Source organism: Nothobranchius furzeri, chromosome 2, assembly GCF_043380555.1.
Source record: "Nothobranchius furzeri strain GRZ-AD chromosome 2, NfurGRZ-RIMD1, whole genome shotgun sequence".
Lineage (NCBI taxonomy): Eukaryota > Metazoa > Chordata > Actinopteri > Cyprinodontiformes > Nothobranchiidae > Nothobranchius > Nothobranchius furzeri.
In genome coordinates this window covers 7,903,464-7,923,262 of record NC_091742.1, presented here as the reverse complement: position 1 = coordinate 7,923,262, position 19,799 = coordinate 7,903,464, and the positions used below count along the sequence as shown (strand labels likewise).

Genomic DNA, 19,799 nt, shown 5'->3' with positions numbered 1-19,799 from the left:
AGCTTGATAAATGAGACCTCTGAAAGATTTTGTAATGTTTACTTTGTGCCTTGAGACGACGACTCGTCGTGATTTGACACTATATAAATCAACTGAATTGAATTATTATCCTAAACAAACACCTAGATCCCTGGTGTTTTGGCAGAAATCTGCGATGCAGCTGACATTTTAAACCTACCACTTTGCTAAATTTTACCTACTGAGAACTACAGCAACAAGTTGGACCAGATCTGAGGATAGAACACAAACCGTGAGAACCCAGCTGGCCATAATCCAGAACTTCACACTTGTTGGGTTTGCAGAATCTTAATAAAGCTGACACACATCCTGTTAAGTCTTCCTTTTTACTGTGTGTGCATGGTCTAAACATAGTATCACAGAGGAGGGACGGTATTGTTGTACCACACACACACAAATAATCCACCGCACAAGCATCAGGGGCAGTTATTTCATTCTCTCAGTCACCTTGCAGAATAAATAAGTAAAATTGGACTCAACAAGAGAAAACACTGTGGGAGGATGGCAAACATCAGAGGCGTGAGCGATATTTTCATACAAGGGAGAACGAAAACAGCTATTTGTGTTTGAAAGTGATGTAGGAGGATTCAGAACAGGCTGTTCTTAAGTGTGAGAGCTGCAGGTGAAGCTGGTGAGGAAGGCCAAGCTTCGTCTGCCTGTGGGTGACGGCAACCAACACCTAGCAACGGGCCGTACGAGAGGGGAAGGTGAGAGAATCAAGGCCACCAGCAACAAAAAAGGGAAAAAGGTGCTAATTTTAATCCTATATGCTGAATGTGCAGTTTGTCTAAACTAATCCTTCAAACGAGATTTATTCTGACGTTTGGATAAAGAGCAGCACTTGAAGCGATTGTCTCTTTGCCCTCGTCTGATGCCAAGTGTCGAGTGGTCACGAGTTCAGTTATTAACCTAGCCGTCTGACGGCGTCCAGACGCGCACGCACACGCGCGCACACACACACACACACACACACGCACACGCACACACACACACACACTCTTGCAATTCTCCTTTTTCTTTGCCATCTTATTCTTCTTTATCACTGTCGTCTTCTTCTTCATCGTTTTTGTTGACATTGTCTTTTTTTGTCCTCTTCCTGGTCATTTTTTTGTCGTAGTCTTCATCATCTTCTAACAATTCATAATGTGGATAGATGGGTCTGCCTTATAATCACTTCAGTAAACTGAAGCTGAACTTTTCTGTTATGTTTATTCATTTATTTGTGTGGGGGACTTTTATACTCAAACTGTCACAAAAGTAAAATGTTTTAAAAACAACAGTTTTGATTATTTTTCTTATTAAAACATAAAAATATATAATACAGTTCAACTCATTTGGGTTATACGTACATTAATTTAAAAGTCATAAATGGTCACAAAAACTAAAAGAAAGATGCATAATTTTTAAATTGCATCAAATCACGAGGCTCCGCGTGATTTCCTCCTCTACTTTCTTACACTTTAAAGTGAATAAAGGATCCCTAAGCAATCACTGGAAAAGTATGACATGAACTCCTGCCTACAATCCATCAGTAATCTGAAGACTCCTTGACCCAGCTGAGGATGTGCTCAGTGGTATCTAGCACCATAATCCAGTGTGGAGTCCATCACTGCAGCACTGACTGTTGTCCCCTAAAGGCTGCACCTGACTCATTATTATCAAGTGGGAGGACGCACGCACACGCACGCACACGCACACACACACCCTAAAACAGATGGTCGATGAGTTTATCAAACATGGTATTTGTGTAACATGACTTCTTATGACCAATGTGTGGATTCCAGGCATCAGATGTTAATAATCCAGCTGCTTTACAGTTTTTTGACTGTAGATCTGTGGTACGAAATGTGTTTTCTGGTCCTCGAGCACAGATGATTAAAATTAATCTGGTCTATCAAATGCAAAAAAAAAAAAAAAAAAAAAAGCCATGAATCTAATGATGAAATTGCCTAAATAAAAGACTTCAGTAATTTCTAGCATAATAATTCATGTTATGCAAATTATTTCATGAGATGAGGAAAAAAAGTGAGAATCCAATTAAAAAAACTTAAGCATCAAATAAATATTTATAGATAAATTATGAAGTTCCTGAACATTTACAGTTGCGTCAGTTGATTTCCAAAATTAAATGAGTCTACATGACTTCGGTGATGATCAAGAGCGCCGCCTCACCATTTTGACGATCTGCGGATACGCTGCCTCCACCAGAACTCCTCTGTTGGTGGAGACGTAGACCACCAGCTCGTTCAGCGTGGCCCTCTTCACCTCTTTGCTCTTTAGGTCCACCAACGAGTCCAGGAAGTCAAAGATGGTGCAGCACTGTTGGAGTTTCTGGGTGAAAAGCTCCTGCTGCTCTGCAGAGGAGGCGTCTGGAATAAAAACAACAAAATTACACTCATCCACAGCTGAATAGAGGAAACCATGCAAATGAGCAGGAACGACGCAGAGCCTAAGTGTATGGTTAGATCCATTTTGGTTTGTGTTCATGGCCAACTGAAAAAGGTTCAATCAGACACCAGAACACCAAAACCCATAATTGTGTGATTTATCGCATGATAATATTTCATCAAGAGGGGCCCAGACACAACAGACCAAATGTGATCCAAACAAAGGCGACTCTGCGACTCATAAGCTCTGACTGCAAAGCCTTTTTACTCAATTAGGTGTTGCAGGGTCTCGTTTAGGGAGGCATTACAGTTACCCCCGACGGCTCTAAGGTTACGATCATATTTACACTCTCCACGGCAGCGGACGTGACTGAAAACTAAAGGCCTTCATTCACTTATGTTTAAATTAGCAAAAATGTGATGTTTTGGATAACATTTTAATGCAGAGCTGTTCTTATTTGTCATTAAAAAGCCTTTGGTTGCTAATTGTAAAGAAGGCTGCGTTCCATTTCTGCAGCCACATTGCTGGGGGTTGTATAAATGCCAACAAACAGAGCCTCCTGTAAATGGAATGTGGCCCATGCTAATTAAACTCCGATGAGTCCAAATTAATGGCATCAGTGTCTGACAACATGCTAAGATAATAACAAGGTCAGAGGTGCGAGTTTTTGTTTTGTTTTGTTTTATTGTGCAGAATTGTGTTGACAGCTGACAAAGTGATTAAGCAACTGAACCTGTGAGGTCAGACAGCGGCCGTTTAGAGTAAACTCGATATGTGGGCAGAACTCCAGTCGCAGGTGCTCGGTTCTGCCCTAGCGGTTTCCCAAAGGATCGCCTCTCGATGGGCTCTGGCCTCAAAAGGGAGATGAAAGTGGAGGGAGGAGGATGAAAGGGCCGCGCTGCTTTTGCAGCATCCTGCAGCTCACCTTTCATCAGTCACGCACGCACGAGTGTGTGTGTGGGTGTGCCTGCGTGCATTCTTATTCGAGTAAAAAAAAATGAAATCTTTAAAGATATGTTGCATTTAATTAAATTTGTAGCTAAATTTCTAACTAAAATTTACTTATAGCAATTTTGCTATGATCAAGTAGCTGCAATGACCATTTTTACCCAAAAACAACAAAAAATAACACACTTAACCAGCTGTGGATCCAGTAAAGATGCTAAAAGTCTCAATAAAATCCATCCAGTCATTCATTAGATAGTCGTCTAACAGACAAATCTGTATACGCTTGTTTTCTATGCAGATCCAGACCAGTGAATGTACACCGGTTTTCACAATTATCATTTCTTATGGTCGTGCACAAGAGCACAAACTATTACGTGTCATTAAAACAAGAATAATTAGAATTTTCACCTATTTTTTTCCATCTGAGCTTGCTCAGTTTTTCCTTTTTTACTGTGTGGATTGTTTTTATCCCCCGGAGAGGACAGATGGGTGGGCCTTTCAGATACTCTTCAACATTAAGATGCTTTTTCCCCCCAATGTGGAGTTATTTTTGTCTTTCACATTGTGATGCATTAGTGCACCAACTCCTCAAAGGAAGGGAAATTTTTCCACTAGAACCAAGAAGAAAAAGAGGGCTTCAAAGGGATCCAACATATGCTGAATTAATCAAAGCGTCCAAAATATATATGGATTTTATTCAGTGCAAAGCGTCTCTGTGGTAAATTAAAAGGTACAGCTGCTCTCTACTTTTCGCCACAGAACTTTTCATTTCTGAAATCAACAACACGTAAAAGTCTAAGAGTTGTTTTTACTTAAAAAAGCTAGAAAACAAATTTATTTGGCCAATTATTCAAGCAACAATCATCTGGTAGTCAGCTGCAGGGACGAGAAAACACATCTGCCTGTGTTAAATTCGGTTATTACAGTTTGGTTAAAGCTAATTATTTCTAAGTCCGACAATTAGACACGTCTGAGACTCAGAAACATAAATAATGCATAAAACAATTTACGATGGCAAAACAGGAAATCTCATCTGAAAACCCACAGCACTGCAGGCAAAACAATGTAACCACAAAGATTAGCAGAAAACCTACAGCTGCCACACGGCAAATGAGGGATTGAAGTGCTTATTTAAAGTAACACTAGCTAGTTTTACTTTAAGCTAGAGCTTTAACATCAGCGATTGTTGAGTTAGAAACTTGACCAGTTTCATATTTGACTGAACAAAAAACGCACTCAATAGTTTTATAGAGCAGGTAGGTTAACAGCTTACTTAACACTGTTAGGTGTAATGCTAGCGGTTAGTATTATCAGTTTGCCGATCATCAATAAAAAGCACAAGAAAAATAAGTTGTTTGCATTCTCTGTTGGCATCATGGCGGAGCCTGGAAGTAAAAGTAAGAGTATCTCTTTAGAGGCGAAGCAAAGAGCTAAAATCAGAGTAAACATCAACATAGCCTCCACTAGTTTGTGGGAGCTAAAGGAGGCTACAAAATCACGGACTGATGGTGACCTGGCTTTGTTGCTACTGGACTTGTATATAATGTTTTTTGGCCAACAGTGTGGATCTTTTTACTTTAAGGTTTATTTTTGTATTAGTTGGCTCATGATAGTGTTAGCTCATTGATAGCACTAGCTACAGCAGGGTTGTAATTCCACTTTTAACTAGCAGGGTGGAGGAGCAGGAAATGATCTAGTGTGACTTTAAGGCTCCTGGCGAATCAGGATGTGCGTTAAAAACATGTTTTAGCTTCTGTGATCCTGGCACTAAGGGGCTAAAAGTGTACCCCCACACCATTACACCACCACCTCCACCTGAACAGTTGATCCAACTCTTAATGGATCCATGCTTTTGATTTCAAAGCCCCTCAGATCTGCTTTCTTCCTCATTCTGATGCTCAGCTTCAACTTTGGCAGGTCGTCTTCTCTACCTTTGTTTATCCCAGAACCCATTCAGACCCGAGGCCTTCTGTCAGCTGTACCTACCAGCAGTCATCTGTTACATAATGTCTACGTGGTTCCTCACAAGTAACAACAGACTCCTTGTTGTTTATAACTGAAGTTATGCAAGTTAGAAAAGAGACACAACTGCCCACTATAAAAAACTGGTGTGCTTTATTCAATATTGACCAAATTTCTAAAATCCTTCCAAAAAGTCACTAATGACACTAAATCAATGAATTAAAACAGCCCTATTATCCAACCTTCCCAGCCACTTGGGAACGCCAAAGGAGGGGCAGCAGAATATAAAGCCACATTTATCTTTTAGTTGTTGAATAAAGGCAGCTTGGGTAGGCAAATGTAGCGTCAGAGCTGTGTCTGACCTGCTTACTACGTAAATTAGTAGTCTTCTAAAAAAGCTGGCTTATGAAATTTGCAAACCCCACTTCTTTACATCTGCATGTTTTACCCATCTTCAGTGTTAGCAATAGGGTTGTCATGGTAACCGATGTAGCGGCAAACCCCGATAAAAAAGTTGACAATAATAACAGTCTTGTTTTTTAAAAACTATATTATCTCGGTGGATTACCGTGGCTGCGGTGTAGGCGCGGTGACCCTTACCAGCCACCGTATCATCTGCTGAAGTTGCCCGCGGCACATGCGCACTTTGTTGTTTACAACCAAAACTTTCTTGAAGCTAAAGCTGAAATAATGGTCAAAGGAGGAGAAGGCAGCACTCAGGACGTTTATTATCCCTCAAAGAAGACAAAGTGGGAAGTACGGGCATTTTTTGGATTTTTGAAGAATGCCGAGGGACAGTGGATAGAAGACGGCTATCCTGTTTGCAGCACATGCAGGAAAAAGTGTCTGTGAAAGGCATCAACGCTTCAAATCTCATGACGCATCTGCGTGACCATCACCCACAACTCTACAGTCAACGCAAGGCAAGTTGACGTTAGCGTTTTAGCTAAAATGCGTGATCCGAGGATTTGGGTTGAGGGAGAATGCAACGAGTCGCTATATAAAGCAGCCGCAGCGCCGCTACCTGCATATAAACCGTGTCGCGGACACCCCCATATTGAAATGACGCTATGCATTACGGGGCTCCCAGGGGCAGATAAGAGTTGGTCTCTCTCCGAGAATAATTATGAATTTAACAATGATTACTGCCTGATGACATTTTCCCAAATCTGCAAAGCTCACCGGAAGGACACAAACCGAGGACAATATTTTCCTGATATAGGGTTTATTACTCAAGTAAGGGTAAAAAAGTATCTGATTAGAAGGCTACTTGAGTACTGAGTATCATCTGATCTCATATTTTTAAAATGATGACATCAAACGGACAAAAAATAAGAAGTTATGGGCAAATATTGGTATTTTAAAGACTAAAGGAGAAAAATGTAAACAAACATAATTACAAAATAACAAATTTTAGGCAAAATTTAGACACAAACTGAGGACAATATTTTCCTGATATACAGGGTTTATTTAGTTGTCTGAAAATGTAACGCTTTAAAAAAAAATACTGCGATAATACCGAAAACTGTGATAATTTTGGTCACAATAACTGTGAGGTTAAATTTTCACACCGTGACAACCCTAGTTAGCAATATATGAATGTTGGTCGCAGTAAAGCTAACTGCAGAAAAACGCAAGGCAGAACTACGACTAAAGCTAGCCTGGGCAACTGTTAATGGCTTTGTTGGTCGAGAGAAAAATAAAGAAGAATGTTGGAGCACCACTAGCGTTCCAGGATGTACTGAGAATATCCGGACTATGAATGAATGCTAGATAGATCCTTAGCTTATGGTCTTATGGGTAGTCCAGTACTTCATTTGTCTGCAGACCCTCGTTCAACATCTCAATAAACTGTCACTTTGCCAGACATGCATTCTCATTTATTTGTACTACGGAGGACCTGGGCCACCCCGACATTCATATCTTCCTCCATGCCACTGGGGTAAACCAGCCAATCAGCATGCAGCTCATTTAATATAGGAAGCCTAAGACTCCTCCCTTTCCGGATGGCTCACGGGTCCCTGGAAGAACGAAAAAATTGAAAGCAAGTCAACGGGGCTAAAAAAGCTATTTTCTAATTTGCTTTGCCTGACACCCTGTGTTGGATAATTTTATATTACTCCCAAAATTACCTCAAAGAAAGTCAGAGCATACACAGCGGGATTAGATTAATAATTTGGTTAATTATAATCAGCATACAATCAATCAACAAATTCAACTTTGCAAAGGGTGAAACATACACACCAGAGTCAGAGGCGGTTTGTTCTCACACAGAGGTAAAGCTGTCGAGAGCTTTTATTAGGAATCACATCACAAGAGATAACCACACCTACTTATCACGGAAGACAAAAGGGAATACTTCAAAGAGGTTTCACAGCAGGACCATGGAGACTCCCAGTCTGGCCTTGATTAGCTGCAGGAGGGATGCATTACTAATTTAAAGGTAAATAACGATGATAAACTCTGTTTGATTACCACAATTTTTATCCAACACCCTGGATAACACATATATTATACTTCTATTTAAATGAAAAGTAACGAGGTGTGTTTCGACCACGCCAGTCACGTACTTTGAGATTTATCAGCTTGTAAAGTTCGTAATTAGCATGACTACATCGACACATAGCATATATGATGTCACCACAGAATCTCCTCTCGCGTAGCTGCTATTTACCAAATGGCCTGATTTATGTGGTTCTTTCCTCCTGAAGGAAGTATTTGAGGTTCGCTGAACTTATACCCATTTTTCCTCTGTTTTCTCCGTGTCTGGTTCGATGGAGTCACTTTCATTAAGCGCATTTGTAGTCCTGGAATTATTTTCACACAAAACCTAAAATATGCTTTCCCACCCATTAGAAAATAAGTGCTTTCTTGGTATCAAAATGCATCTTTAAAATTCACAGACATCATATGCGAGATCCATGGCACATAAAAAGCAGAATTAGAATAGTGTTTTAGCCCCACTGACTCGCATTCATTTTCTTGTTCTTTCGGGGACCCGTGGTCCGGGAGTTGATGACTTTTTGACCAAGGCTTGGCTACAAGACACCTCCCGTTTATCCTCGCTGAGCTAGCTAAACGGCTAACAAATGCCTCGGTAGAACATGAACACTGGAACCGATTGGAACATGTCTTGGTGGCTCCTGACATATCTCCTAGGCAACCGGGGCGGGGCCAAGACATCAAGGCAAGGTTCCTTGACATTTGAGAAACACCCTTAGGCTCCCTATTCATATCCTGGTTGAGTGGGCGGGAACATTCGGTCTTTTCATCGTAGGGCTAATTTGTGGGTTTTTGTTTGGCTATTTATCTGGGCTTCTGGGTCATGGTGAGCCCCAACAAAGGTTGATATGCTTTAAAGAGGCTCAAAGAGTTTCCTAGAGCATATTCTACAGTAGCTAAAAATAGATCCTGATGCAACATCGGGATCAAGCAGGAGCATAAGCTAACAAGCAAGATTTTAAATAATGATTTGTAAATTACAATATTGTTAAAAGAGCATTAAATGTGTTTATTGTATGAAGTTTAGTTCCACCCAGATCTTTTCTAGTTCCAAGTTCTGTAGTGTGTGCATCCCACCATTAGGTGAATCAACCTTGTTGCTTAATAACCATGAAGTACCTCACAGCTTCACAAAGATTGGTGACTCTTGCAATAAATAGATCGTAAACAATCTTCTGCAAAGTCACTTCCTGTAACATCTAGCTATGCTTCACTGCTGCCACAAGCCACTTCAGAGACGGAGTTTCTGCACCACAAGCAGAGCTACAGCTCGTGTTCAAAAATATAAAAAAAGATTTAATTGGCTTCTGCTCAAAGTTGGTGAAGTTGTAATTTTCTACAGCCGTCAACGGGATAGGATGATGCACCAGCACCTCCCACTTCCTGCACTAACTATGGTTAATTCATTCAAACACATGAACACTGTGCACTATGATAGTGTAAACAATCATACTGTTGATTAATTCAGCCAAAAATACAAATATGGTCATTTTTTTTATTATCTTCATCTGCGTCCAACAAAACATCACCAAGCTACCCTAGCTGTCTTAAATGGTTATTTATTTTGCTTTTTATTTCCTAGACTCTTCTTTTGCTAGAGTGAAAGCAATGAAGTAACACTAAAAATGTAAAATAAATTTAAGGTGATCATAATGTTTACATTTTTGATTCAGACATACATTTGTTTTTATTTGACTATGCTTTAAAACATCAAGTCTAACAAGTGGGTAAATCTGCTTATAAAAAGAGAAATATTAAATCATATGGGACTATTATTAAAAACAGTTTCAATAAAAACACCAGCTTTTACAACAAACACCCCTCTCTGTGACAGTTTCCTGCTAGTTTGGCAACAGATCTGAATGATTAGCTAAAGGAAAAAAGACCCACTGACTGAAATTTTAGTAAGACTACTACTAATATGGTCTGGCTGTACACACACTTTTTAATTTAGCTTTTTCTTTTGCTACAAACCGATATTTTTAGGTTTTTCTGGAACTATTTTAGCCAAAAATATTTTAGCGTGTCTTGAGAAAATAAAAATCGGCAGTAACTTGTGGACCAGTGGTTGATAACTCGGTAGTCGGAGCAGGGGCACCTCCAGAAAATTATGATGGGGTGGCCAGATGGGGCCAAAGAAATTTTTGGGGTGGCACACCAAATTGGTCCTTGTGGAAACTCTGGTTGAGTTTAGTCTGTGGCGATGTGCTGCATTGCGCCTTTATTCGTTTTTATTAAAATAACACTACGTTTCCAAAACATTTAACTTAAATTTTACAAACACAAACATTTTAGAAAAATACATTTCAGTAATTTAAAATGTTATCCCAAATTTTATTTAAATATGTATTTTTTAGGTTAATTCACCTGTTGCTGTGTTCACACAAAAATTACTATGGAGATAAAAACTTTTTTTTTTAAATGGTGAGCAGCAGAAACATGTATTTTTTTATTCTGATTATTTCTTTACTCATTAAATGTAATATTTTATTTTGTTTTACAATTATGTCTTGAATAAACAAGATCAATATATGGTTGGACTAAACATTAATATGATTTGTTAACACCGGCTTTTCCTGGAGGTGGGGTGGGGGGGGGTGGGGGGGCAGCAATTTGGCCACCCCTTGGGGGCACCCTTGAGTCGGAGGTGGCTGTGAACGCCCCCGGGTCCCCACATCTGCAGGTGCTTTCGTAATGAGGACATTACTGACTTCACTGCTCTCCTGACTGTTAGTCACTGAAAACACACTTCTGTTAGGTGTCCATCTATGTGAGGACAAGGACAAAAAAGGTCAAACTGCAGCTGATTAACTGGTTGGATCAGATGCTACAAACACGTCTAATCTGGATTCTCGTCTCCGCTTTAGTTTGGACGGCACATTCGAAGGATGTGGGCAAAATAAAGACACGGGAAAAAGTGGGGTTAGGCCTCATTCTGTAAATCTGAACTGAGGAGCTGTCAATCGAAACTCAAACATATGTGTGCTGGAATGCCTTCTAGGTATTTTACTATAATAAGTATCATCCTGTCTCAACACGTATCATTATGGTTGCTCTAAAAGAGCTCACAACATTCTAATTAAACATTAACTTTGCTGTTTGTAGCAGGCAAATACACACTCGGGACATTTTAATAATAACAGTTGCGCAAGAACTTCATGCCCAGTCCTGACAGCAATGCTTTTTTATTTTTATTTTTAAAGCTGTTGTTTCAAAAAACAGCAACTTTTCCTTCAATGCCAGGTTGGCTGTAAGGGTGTGTCTGGGTGAGTGACTGTGTGGGTGTAAACAAGAATGTATGTAGTTAAACACATCATTTACGCTAAATAAAGTGTGCAGAGTAGACTCAGAAGTAAAAGGGAAAGGCTAAACATAACTCAGCTAAAATAAGGAAAAAAAGGAAATAGTTCTGCATTAAAAAATTTCACTCCATTTTTTACTTTTGTCATTTTACTATCAATAATTCCTCTTTTTCACGAATCCTTCCCAACTACTACGAAGAGGAGAAGATGAAATATTACTTAAACATAACAACTCCCAACAGGACGGCTTTTAATATGTATTGTATTTTGAAAATGTTGAGTTTAAAGTCAAAATGTAGCATACAAGGCTATTATTTTGATGCTATTCGGGATTTTTTTAAAAAGGTTTGGAAATTATGCCTCGTTGAGATGAAAGAAAATAAAAAGATTAAAAGTACTTTTTGAAAGGCCATACGATGCTAGAGTTACATGTGTGTTGAAATCCTCCAATACACGACAAAACAGGAAGTAGTGATTATTAATCATGAAACAGCTGATTGTCATTAAAAAGCAATTAGCAAACAAATTCAGCAGTTGCATCATCTATTGGAAATAGATTTTAATAAATAATAAAACAACATTTAAAACAAAAAAACTGAACATTTTACAAGCTAATGAGCAGCCAGAACAATGCTAACGAGTACCAGCTGTAACTAATAAATTCAATTTAGCTGAAATCAAATCACATCTGAGAAGCATTTCTATCTAAATTTAGAGTTTGAACTCCTAATTAACTTTTATTTTAGCTAAATCAAATAAAGAAAGTCATTTCTGTGTCAACGACAGATTAGTTTGTGTTTACAGTGTTTTAATTAGTGGAAGCCCCATCCATCACAGACAAACTACCCATGTTTCATTACTTCACCATCATCTCCATGTGCGACTCCGAAACTTGAGCATATATTGTGGTGAAAAGAGAAATATCAGGTGGATCTCGGCCAAGAGAGGTCACAGGTGAGCTGTGCGTGGACACAGATGCCGGCAGTATTCCTGAGTCTGCCTTGGCTAGATCATAACACACTGCTGTTGTCTACTTTCACACCACAGGCTCTTCCATCTCTAATAGCCCCGCTGGAGCTCATTCAGCAGCACATTGTCATTTTATTTAAGGTAATCAGAGCAGCAACAAGGTGGATGAAAAGCAGCAGCAGACCTGAAAGCTGTGAGTCAAACGAGGAGCCAGGCTCTCTTTTATGAAACGTTACGGAAATAAAAGTTGACTGAGGTAGTTTGTAAGGAGTTAAGAGCGAAACCTTGCCGTTAAATTGTTGTTTACATTTTTACCATGATATAAACGTATTAATCATCAGCACACAGTCCTGGTTACTCCATCTGGTGTCCATCAACCAGCAGATCGAGACCAGTCATGTCCTAAGTATTTCATAAACAGATCAAAGTTAAATTTAACATGCAGGAGGTAAATTATGTGGTACACCCCCACCAAGGGCACCCCCAAGGGGTGGCCATGGCCACCCCTAGAAAAGTCCCCCCCCCCCCCCCTCCAGGAAAAGTCAGTGTTAATAAATCATATTAATGTTCAGTCAGACCATATATTGATCTTGTATATTCAAGACATAATTGTAAAACAAAATAAAAATTATACAACGAATAAGTAAAGAAATAATCAGAATAAAAAAATAAATACATATGTTTCCGCTGCTCACCATTTTAAAAAAGTTTTTATCTCCAGAGGGTTTTTTTTGTGAACACAGCAACACAGGTGAATTAACCTAAAAAAGTTACATTTTAAATTAAATTTGGAACAACATTTTAAATAACTGAAATGTATTTTTCTAAAATGTTTGTGTTTGTTAAATTTAAGTTAAATGTTTTGGATACATACTGATTTTTCAATAAAAATGAATAAAAGGAGCAATGCAATATATCGCTTCAGGCTAAACTCTCACAGAGTTACTACAAGGACCAATTTAGTGTGCCACCCCAAAAAAAATTTTTGCCCCATCTGGCCACCCCAATAAAAATTTTCTGGAGGCGCCCCTGACCCCCACCCCAAAACAACACAAATATCTGTCCCTTTGTTTCATGGAACACGGCAAACCGCCGCTGGCCTACATGATGAGGACAGCGTGTTATGGGACGGGCGTGAATCAAAAGATCAACAGGAAGGACGCGCGTTTCAGGACATGATATTGAGGAACCATTTTTAAGTTTTAATGTAATCCAAGGCAAAAGGGACATAATGTTGAAACGTTTGCTTTTTACTGCGAGTTTGGGTGGTTTCCAGTTCGGATGGTTGGAAACGACTGAATTTTAGGATTAATGTCTGAACAAGGAAACAACACAAAGACAGCTAATCTGGTTATAGGAAGGATGGTGATGAAGTGATTAGCTCCCACAAGGGTAAGTAAGACGGAGTCGGTTGGAGGATGCCTCTTTTTTATTTGAGTCATTTCAGCTTTTTTGCAAATATTTAAAAACATGAAACAAACTCCGATTTTTGTTACCTTCAAAACGTATTTAAAACGCCCTAAAGGTTATGGTGAGCTAGAAAACGTGGATCAGTTGGATTTTTTTTACTCCTGTGACAAATACTTCAACCTAAATTACACAGTCTGCATTTGGAAAGTCAAACATTTCCCTGGCTTGCTTTCAAGGCTTGTGGTTGCCGTGACAACGCTGTTGGCTCTCTGAATGACTCATCTTTTCGATGTCTATCACACGACAGGAGCAATGAGCGATTCAACCTCTCCGCGACAGGAGGGTAGGAATAATCTTTTCCTCGGGTTTTAAAAATATCTTTTAGCAGCTTAAAAAAAGAAGAGCTGGCCGAAGAAACACTCTACCCTTTTCTAGTTACTTCAAAAACCAAAATCAGGGAAGGTAAATTAATCATGTGAAGAAGGGAAGCCGTTTAAACTCAGCTGAAAAGAATGCAATTTACGATGCAGTTGTGCGTTTGGAAAGCAGCCCGTCACGTGCCTCGAGTGCATCACGAAAGTGCTGCAGGGCAACCTCGACAACACAAATCATTCCACAGCAGATGACTCTATAGGTAGACAAGTTGATTGACTTGCTAATTATTGACATATTTTAAATAAACATATGCCACACCTGAGAGAAGACGCCAAATAACAAGACAGGCACATCTGTGGGCAGCACAGTGCTGATGCACAGGATGCTACATCCTCAAACAGGAATCATATCCTGGAGAGAGGGCGCCTTTAATGGCAGGAGTGCCTTTTTTGGCACAACACTGAAGGAGCATCGTCTTTAGAAGCTTTTGCTGTTCGTTTATGTCTTTGTCGTTGCGTAAATCCGTTCTAATTCATAATTTTAATAATGGCCATTTGTTCTGCTGGTTTTGTTGACGGTTTACGCTGCAATAAAAATACACAGTGGCTTGTGTGTAAATGGAAACACACTCATCTCCTTATGTGTCTGTACACCAATGAGGAACAGAATAAATATGAGAACTGTTTACGGTGTTTAGCAATTAAACAAAGGATTATACTTTATTCTTTAAAAATGTGTTTACCATTCAAATTAATCCTTAGTTTAAGTCAAAATGAGTTTTTCCATGTATATTACAGGCCTTTCAACATAATTCTAATGTGCTTTTACCGGAACAGACTAGCCGCACAAAAAAAAAAAAAAAAAAAAAAAAATCAATAAAACAATCAGGCGTTTCAAATCAGGTTAAAGGGGCATTATGGAAGTTTGACAGCCAAAACGTATAGAAATAATAAAGGTCTTCTTCATACATTCTCCTGCAATGCCCTGGTCCTGTAGAATGAGCCCTGGCATTTTTACTGTGATTGCCTGTTTTTCTGTAAAATCACAGAAAAAGAGAGTTGCTCGGGTCGAGCAGGCTGCTTCAAGCACGTTCACGCTCAGGCATCGCCCGTAGCATTTGCTATCCGTAGCTTTAGCAGCAGAGAGTGAGGTAGTGCCACTTAGTCGCTGTTCCTAACGCCTAGTGATGAACCTAGCTACATTTCTGAGGACCCTTAGCTACTTTCTTCTAGATATTTCCTGCAAATTAGCAACAAAATAGCCATTTTCGCTCCGAACCGTTCTTTGAACGTTGTTTCAACTGTCATCAAGGATATAAATGTTACAGATACAAAAGATGTTACTGGCGCTTTAGCTCACCTAGTAAGACCTCGGACTTATGTGCAGAAGACACGGGTTCGATTCTAGAAGTGAATATAGTTTATCAAGTTTCTTTTTTACATTAATGGTATATTTTTTTACAGTAAGATGCCCAAATTTTTATTTGAGACTCTCTGAACGGCATTGAATTCACAGGTAAAGAAGATGTGGGTTCAACTTTCATTTTGGAACAATTTTTCAAGCAAGGGAAGGGAATGATCTGAGCATGCAGGAGGACTGACCCATCATAAACCTTTGTCGGCTGTGCTGAAGAGAAAGGTACAGAACCAAATTATTTAATTAATTAGCTGCGCGTTCACCTGTCCTCTGTCCTCCGGGCCACACACACACACGACTGTCTCAGCTGTTACTTTCGTTAAGGAGTGTGCACGTACAGCATGCGCACCTCGTGCACGAGCCTACTATTGAAGCTGCCGTTACGCTTTTGGCCTGAGGGGGCAATCGCGAGCATAAAAATTCAAAACTCCGTAAAGTCCCTTTAAAAAAAGACAAAGAACACCATAAATAACATTTCTTCTGCAGAAATTCAGTGGACCTGCAGACTGTTATGTCCAAAATCCTGTGAAAGTGCAGAACTCGTCTCCTTTTAGTTCCATCCATTGCCCTCCGCTGATCCGGGGTCAGGTTGCGGGGGCTGCAGCAGCCTAAACGTAGAGTCCCCAGCCACTTGGGGCCAGCTCCTTTGGGGGAATCCCAAGTTGTTCCCTGACCAGCCAAGAGACATTGTCCCTCCAGCGTGTCCTGGGTCTTCCCTTAGGTCTCCTCTCAGTTCGACATGCCAGAATACCTCCTGCATGCCTTCCTTGGGAGGTTTTTCAAACCAGATGCCAGAGCCACCTCAACTGGTTCCTCTCGATGTGGTGGAGCAGTGGACCGAGCCCCTCCCGGATGACCGAGCTTCTCAGACACCCTGCAAAGAAAACTAATTTTGGCCGCTTGTATCCACAATCTCATTCATTCGGTCATTACCCAAAGCTCGTGAGGGTTGGGACGTAGATCGACCGACAGAGCTCCTTGTAGTGGTTTTATTAAAAGTTTAACGCTTTATGAAAATTTTAAACTGGCTTTTAAACATAAAAGTAAGATTTGGGAGAGTTGTTCACAATCAACTTAAGGAGAAAAACAAAACGCTGCAAAACCTGTTTGCTGAATAATTACCAATAAATACATCAAAACCGATCCATAAGGGTTCGAATGAAGGCAACTAGACTTCTTTGGTTTCTTTAAGACGTTTCGCTTCTCATCGGAGGACCTTTTTCCAATTATGACTGCAATAAGGGATGGTCAAGCTCATAATCAATTTCCCTCTGGGATTAATAAAGTATTTTTGAATTGAATTTGAATTGAATAACAGTCCTTTGTCTTTATGTCTGTTTCATCTAATTTTTATCTTCTATGTTTTTCTTTATGTAAAGCTAACTATGAGTCTGTTGCTGCTGCCTCTTGGCCAGATCATCGTCGTAAATGAGAATGTGTTCTCAATCGGCTCATCGGGCTAAATGAGGGTTAAATAAATAAAAATAAATAAGCTGCAGCTGTCTATTGTTGCTTAACGAGCAGAAACTGACTCTGAAAACCAACTTCCTTTCATTTCCAAAGGTAGGTCACGTAAAACCTTTTGAGTTTTTTTTTTAAATCATCGCTCCCATTTCAAGTTCAGTGCTAATTTCCTCTTTTAATCATGCAACCACATTGCAGACGTTCTTTCACGCACGACAGCAGAAAATCAAAACACAAAATTCTTTGAGACACGTTTGGTTTTTCAAAACCTCGATAGTTGAGTCATGTTAGAAAGCGTCAGCAACCTGACAGAACAAGTTCCCTTCACTCCAGCTTTGCTCGGCCCCTTCAGCATCAAAATATTTCTCAAGCTGTTGCAGCTTGTCAAACTTAAAGTGGAGAGAAACTCGCTAAATTATAGCTCTGACTACGGTGGATCATCTCCAATCCTCTTCAAGGCAAGACTTGTGTACAACCTGCTGCTCTTCAGTGGTATAGTGACAAAAGCAAACGGTGTAAAAACCCTCAATGTTGATTGAAACAAATATATGTAGTCAACAGCAGGACTGGTGTGACTAGACGCTAGAGGAAGCTAACCGACAGACGCGACAAAGGTGTCTGGTATCAGCATGCATGCTTCGATTTGTCACGTTATTGATGCACTTGCAAAGACAAACAGCTAAAACAAACATACGTGTCTGTCAACATATTGTAGCGAATCTCAAACACAGATCACTGTCCAAGAATGAAGCAAAACGACCTGTCAGGAGAGTGGCGCGAAAAAAATAATAAAAGAATTGTAGTTGAGATACACTTTAAAGTTCTCATGTTCTCTTTTTTTAAATGAATTTGCTTTGGGTGGGAGGGCAGAAAATGACAGGACATCAATCAAATCTATTTCCCTCTGGGATTAATAAAGTATTTTTGAATTGAATAGAATTTGAATCAGATATCTCTTCCTGACTGGCTAACAGCAAAACAACACTTTCACTGCCTTCATTTGCAGTGTTTTTCCTTGTGTAAAAAAATTCGTTAATTTCATCTCCACAACTAACAAGCCTAAACTTGCTCCTCCGTGTTGTGGAGTTGCTAATGCTAATGGTTAGCTTCTACTAGTAAAGACGCACTCTGGTAACAAAATCAATACCGTAGACCGGGAAAACAAGTCTTCCCTGTAACGTAGAAGAGACTGGCTTGATGGTTTCCCCATCCATTTCCTTTCTGCGGCTAACGCAAGTGATGAAAGTTGAACATTTTCATGTTTAGCATGCTTATTCAACTGAGAATGAGCGATTTTATTACAAAAAGAATCATTACAATGTTTCCCAGTCAACGAGACCTTTAAAATGCATAACACCAGTGTTTATGAAAACATGTGAAATTACACACACAAATGAACAACCTGGTGTGTCTGTTTCTATAGTTTCTACCTGCAACACATAGCCATGTAGCAGCCTACCCAATAGGCGGCTCGTGGGCCAGGTCCGGCCCGTGAACCCCACCTCTTTGTGGTACCTGGACCACCACCACTACCCCTCCTTCCCTCCCGGTATGGCCCTCAACATCATAGGAATTCTTTAGTGAGGCCCTTGGCCACTTATATTCGAGTACCCCTGCTCTAGATGCTGCATCTCCCTTTGAATTGTTATGATTTAAATGGAAACTTTCAGATAGATCATCTTGATGAGTAAAAGCACGTTGTGCACCAAAATCAAATTGACCAGTGATCAGAATTGGCCAATAATCTAGGCACTCAGTGCTTTCTATTATTCACACACTCAAACACTGACTCTGCCAATGATGGTAAGCTACTATGTAGCCACAGCTGCCTTGTGGTGGTCTAACAGAGGCAAGACTGCAGCTCCTCTGACTATCACCAACATAGGCAAGTTAAGGGTCTTGCCCAGAAAGACAACAGCAGAATACCCTGACAGGACCCGTGATCGATCCTGCAGTCTTCTGATCACTAGGCAACCCGCTCTACCTCCTGAGCTAATCAACAACGACTGAAATCTGTGATCAAATCTTCCAAGTGGAAGAGATTCTGTTTATTTTAGTTCCTTGAGGTAAATCAGGACAGTGCTGCAGTAAAATCAGAGCTCGGTATTGGCCTTTAAATCCAGAATCGGCACAGCCCAAATGTGAACTCACTCATTATGATCAGACCCATGCCTTTCTGAAATAACTCCAAGTAACATAAAATACAATTACAAATGACAAACGTGGCCACAGAAAACTCTAAATATTCTGTAAAATGTTGAACATTAGATTTGCACCCACAAGATTAAGACTTTAGCCAAGAAAAACAGAACTATGTAGTTTGCACAGAGAGAGCAGGCACTCGGGACCATTAAAGCGGCAGACCTGCACCCTCTCACCGTACCTTTGAGCTGCGGCAGCGGGGAGAGCTCCACCACGGAGCTCTGACTTCGGTACTGGGACGAGCCCTGGGATTTTCTCTGTTTCTGCGCCTTCCTCATGGACTTCCTCGTGAAGCCATCCACCTTCTCGGATGCAGTGATGGCCGACATTTTGGTGCATAAACTCACGAAGATGATCGCAGACGAGGAGCTGATCGTAGGTTAGGTGATCGTGGGGGTTTCCGCCTCCTCTTCACATCAGCATCAGATTCTGGAGCGAAGTGTCCGTCTCATCCAACATTTTCGGTGCGCACTCCGGGGCTAGACCGAGTCGTTCACCTGCATAACCTGCATAATTGAGGTGTCTCAATTGTAACCAGTTTTAAACGCAAACTAAATATCAAAGAAAAGCCAGATCAACACACCGAAAGCTCTACGATCCAAAGTTAACCGCGTAACACTACTAAGCGGCCAAATGTTTGTGTTTCATCATGTTTGCGATGGGTCTACCTGTTGCAAAACATGCATGATATATTGCCATCTGAAAAAAGTTTTCTGAAATTGGCGTAAAGTAGCAAAAAGCGCAGTTTTAAACCCCCAACTCCACTTCAAGCCCCGGATTTAATCCTTCAGACTTCCGCCGAGTGTCGCTAAGAGCTATTCTTGCTTCACCGACTCGTTTAGC

General features: G+C 40.2%; 1 protein-coding gene across 2 annotated transcripts in view; it reads right to left on the bottom strand.

Annotated features, from left to right (window-relative positions):
- The window catches only part of ppp2r5a (protein phosphatase 2, regulatory subunit B', alpha isoform), a 38,712-nt gene extending 19,203 nt beyond the window's left edge, over positions 1-19,509 (bottom strand). For both annotated transcript variants that reach the window (XM_015947458.3, XM_015947456.3), the window contains exons 1-2: positions 19,138-19,509; positions 2,191-2,387 (exon numbers count right to left, since the gene is read on the bottom strand). In XM_015947458.3, coding sequence (XP_015802944.1) covers positions 2,191-2,387; positions 19,138-19,285 — 345 coding nt within the window. In that variant the 5' untranslated portion in view covers positions 19,286-19,509. The remainder of the gene's footprint in view (positions 1-2,190; positions 2,388-19,137) is intronic.
- Between the last annotated feature and the right edge of the window lie 290 nt (positions 19,510-19,799).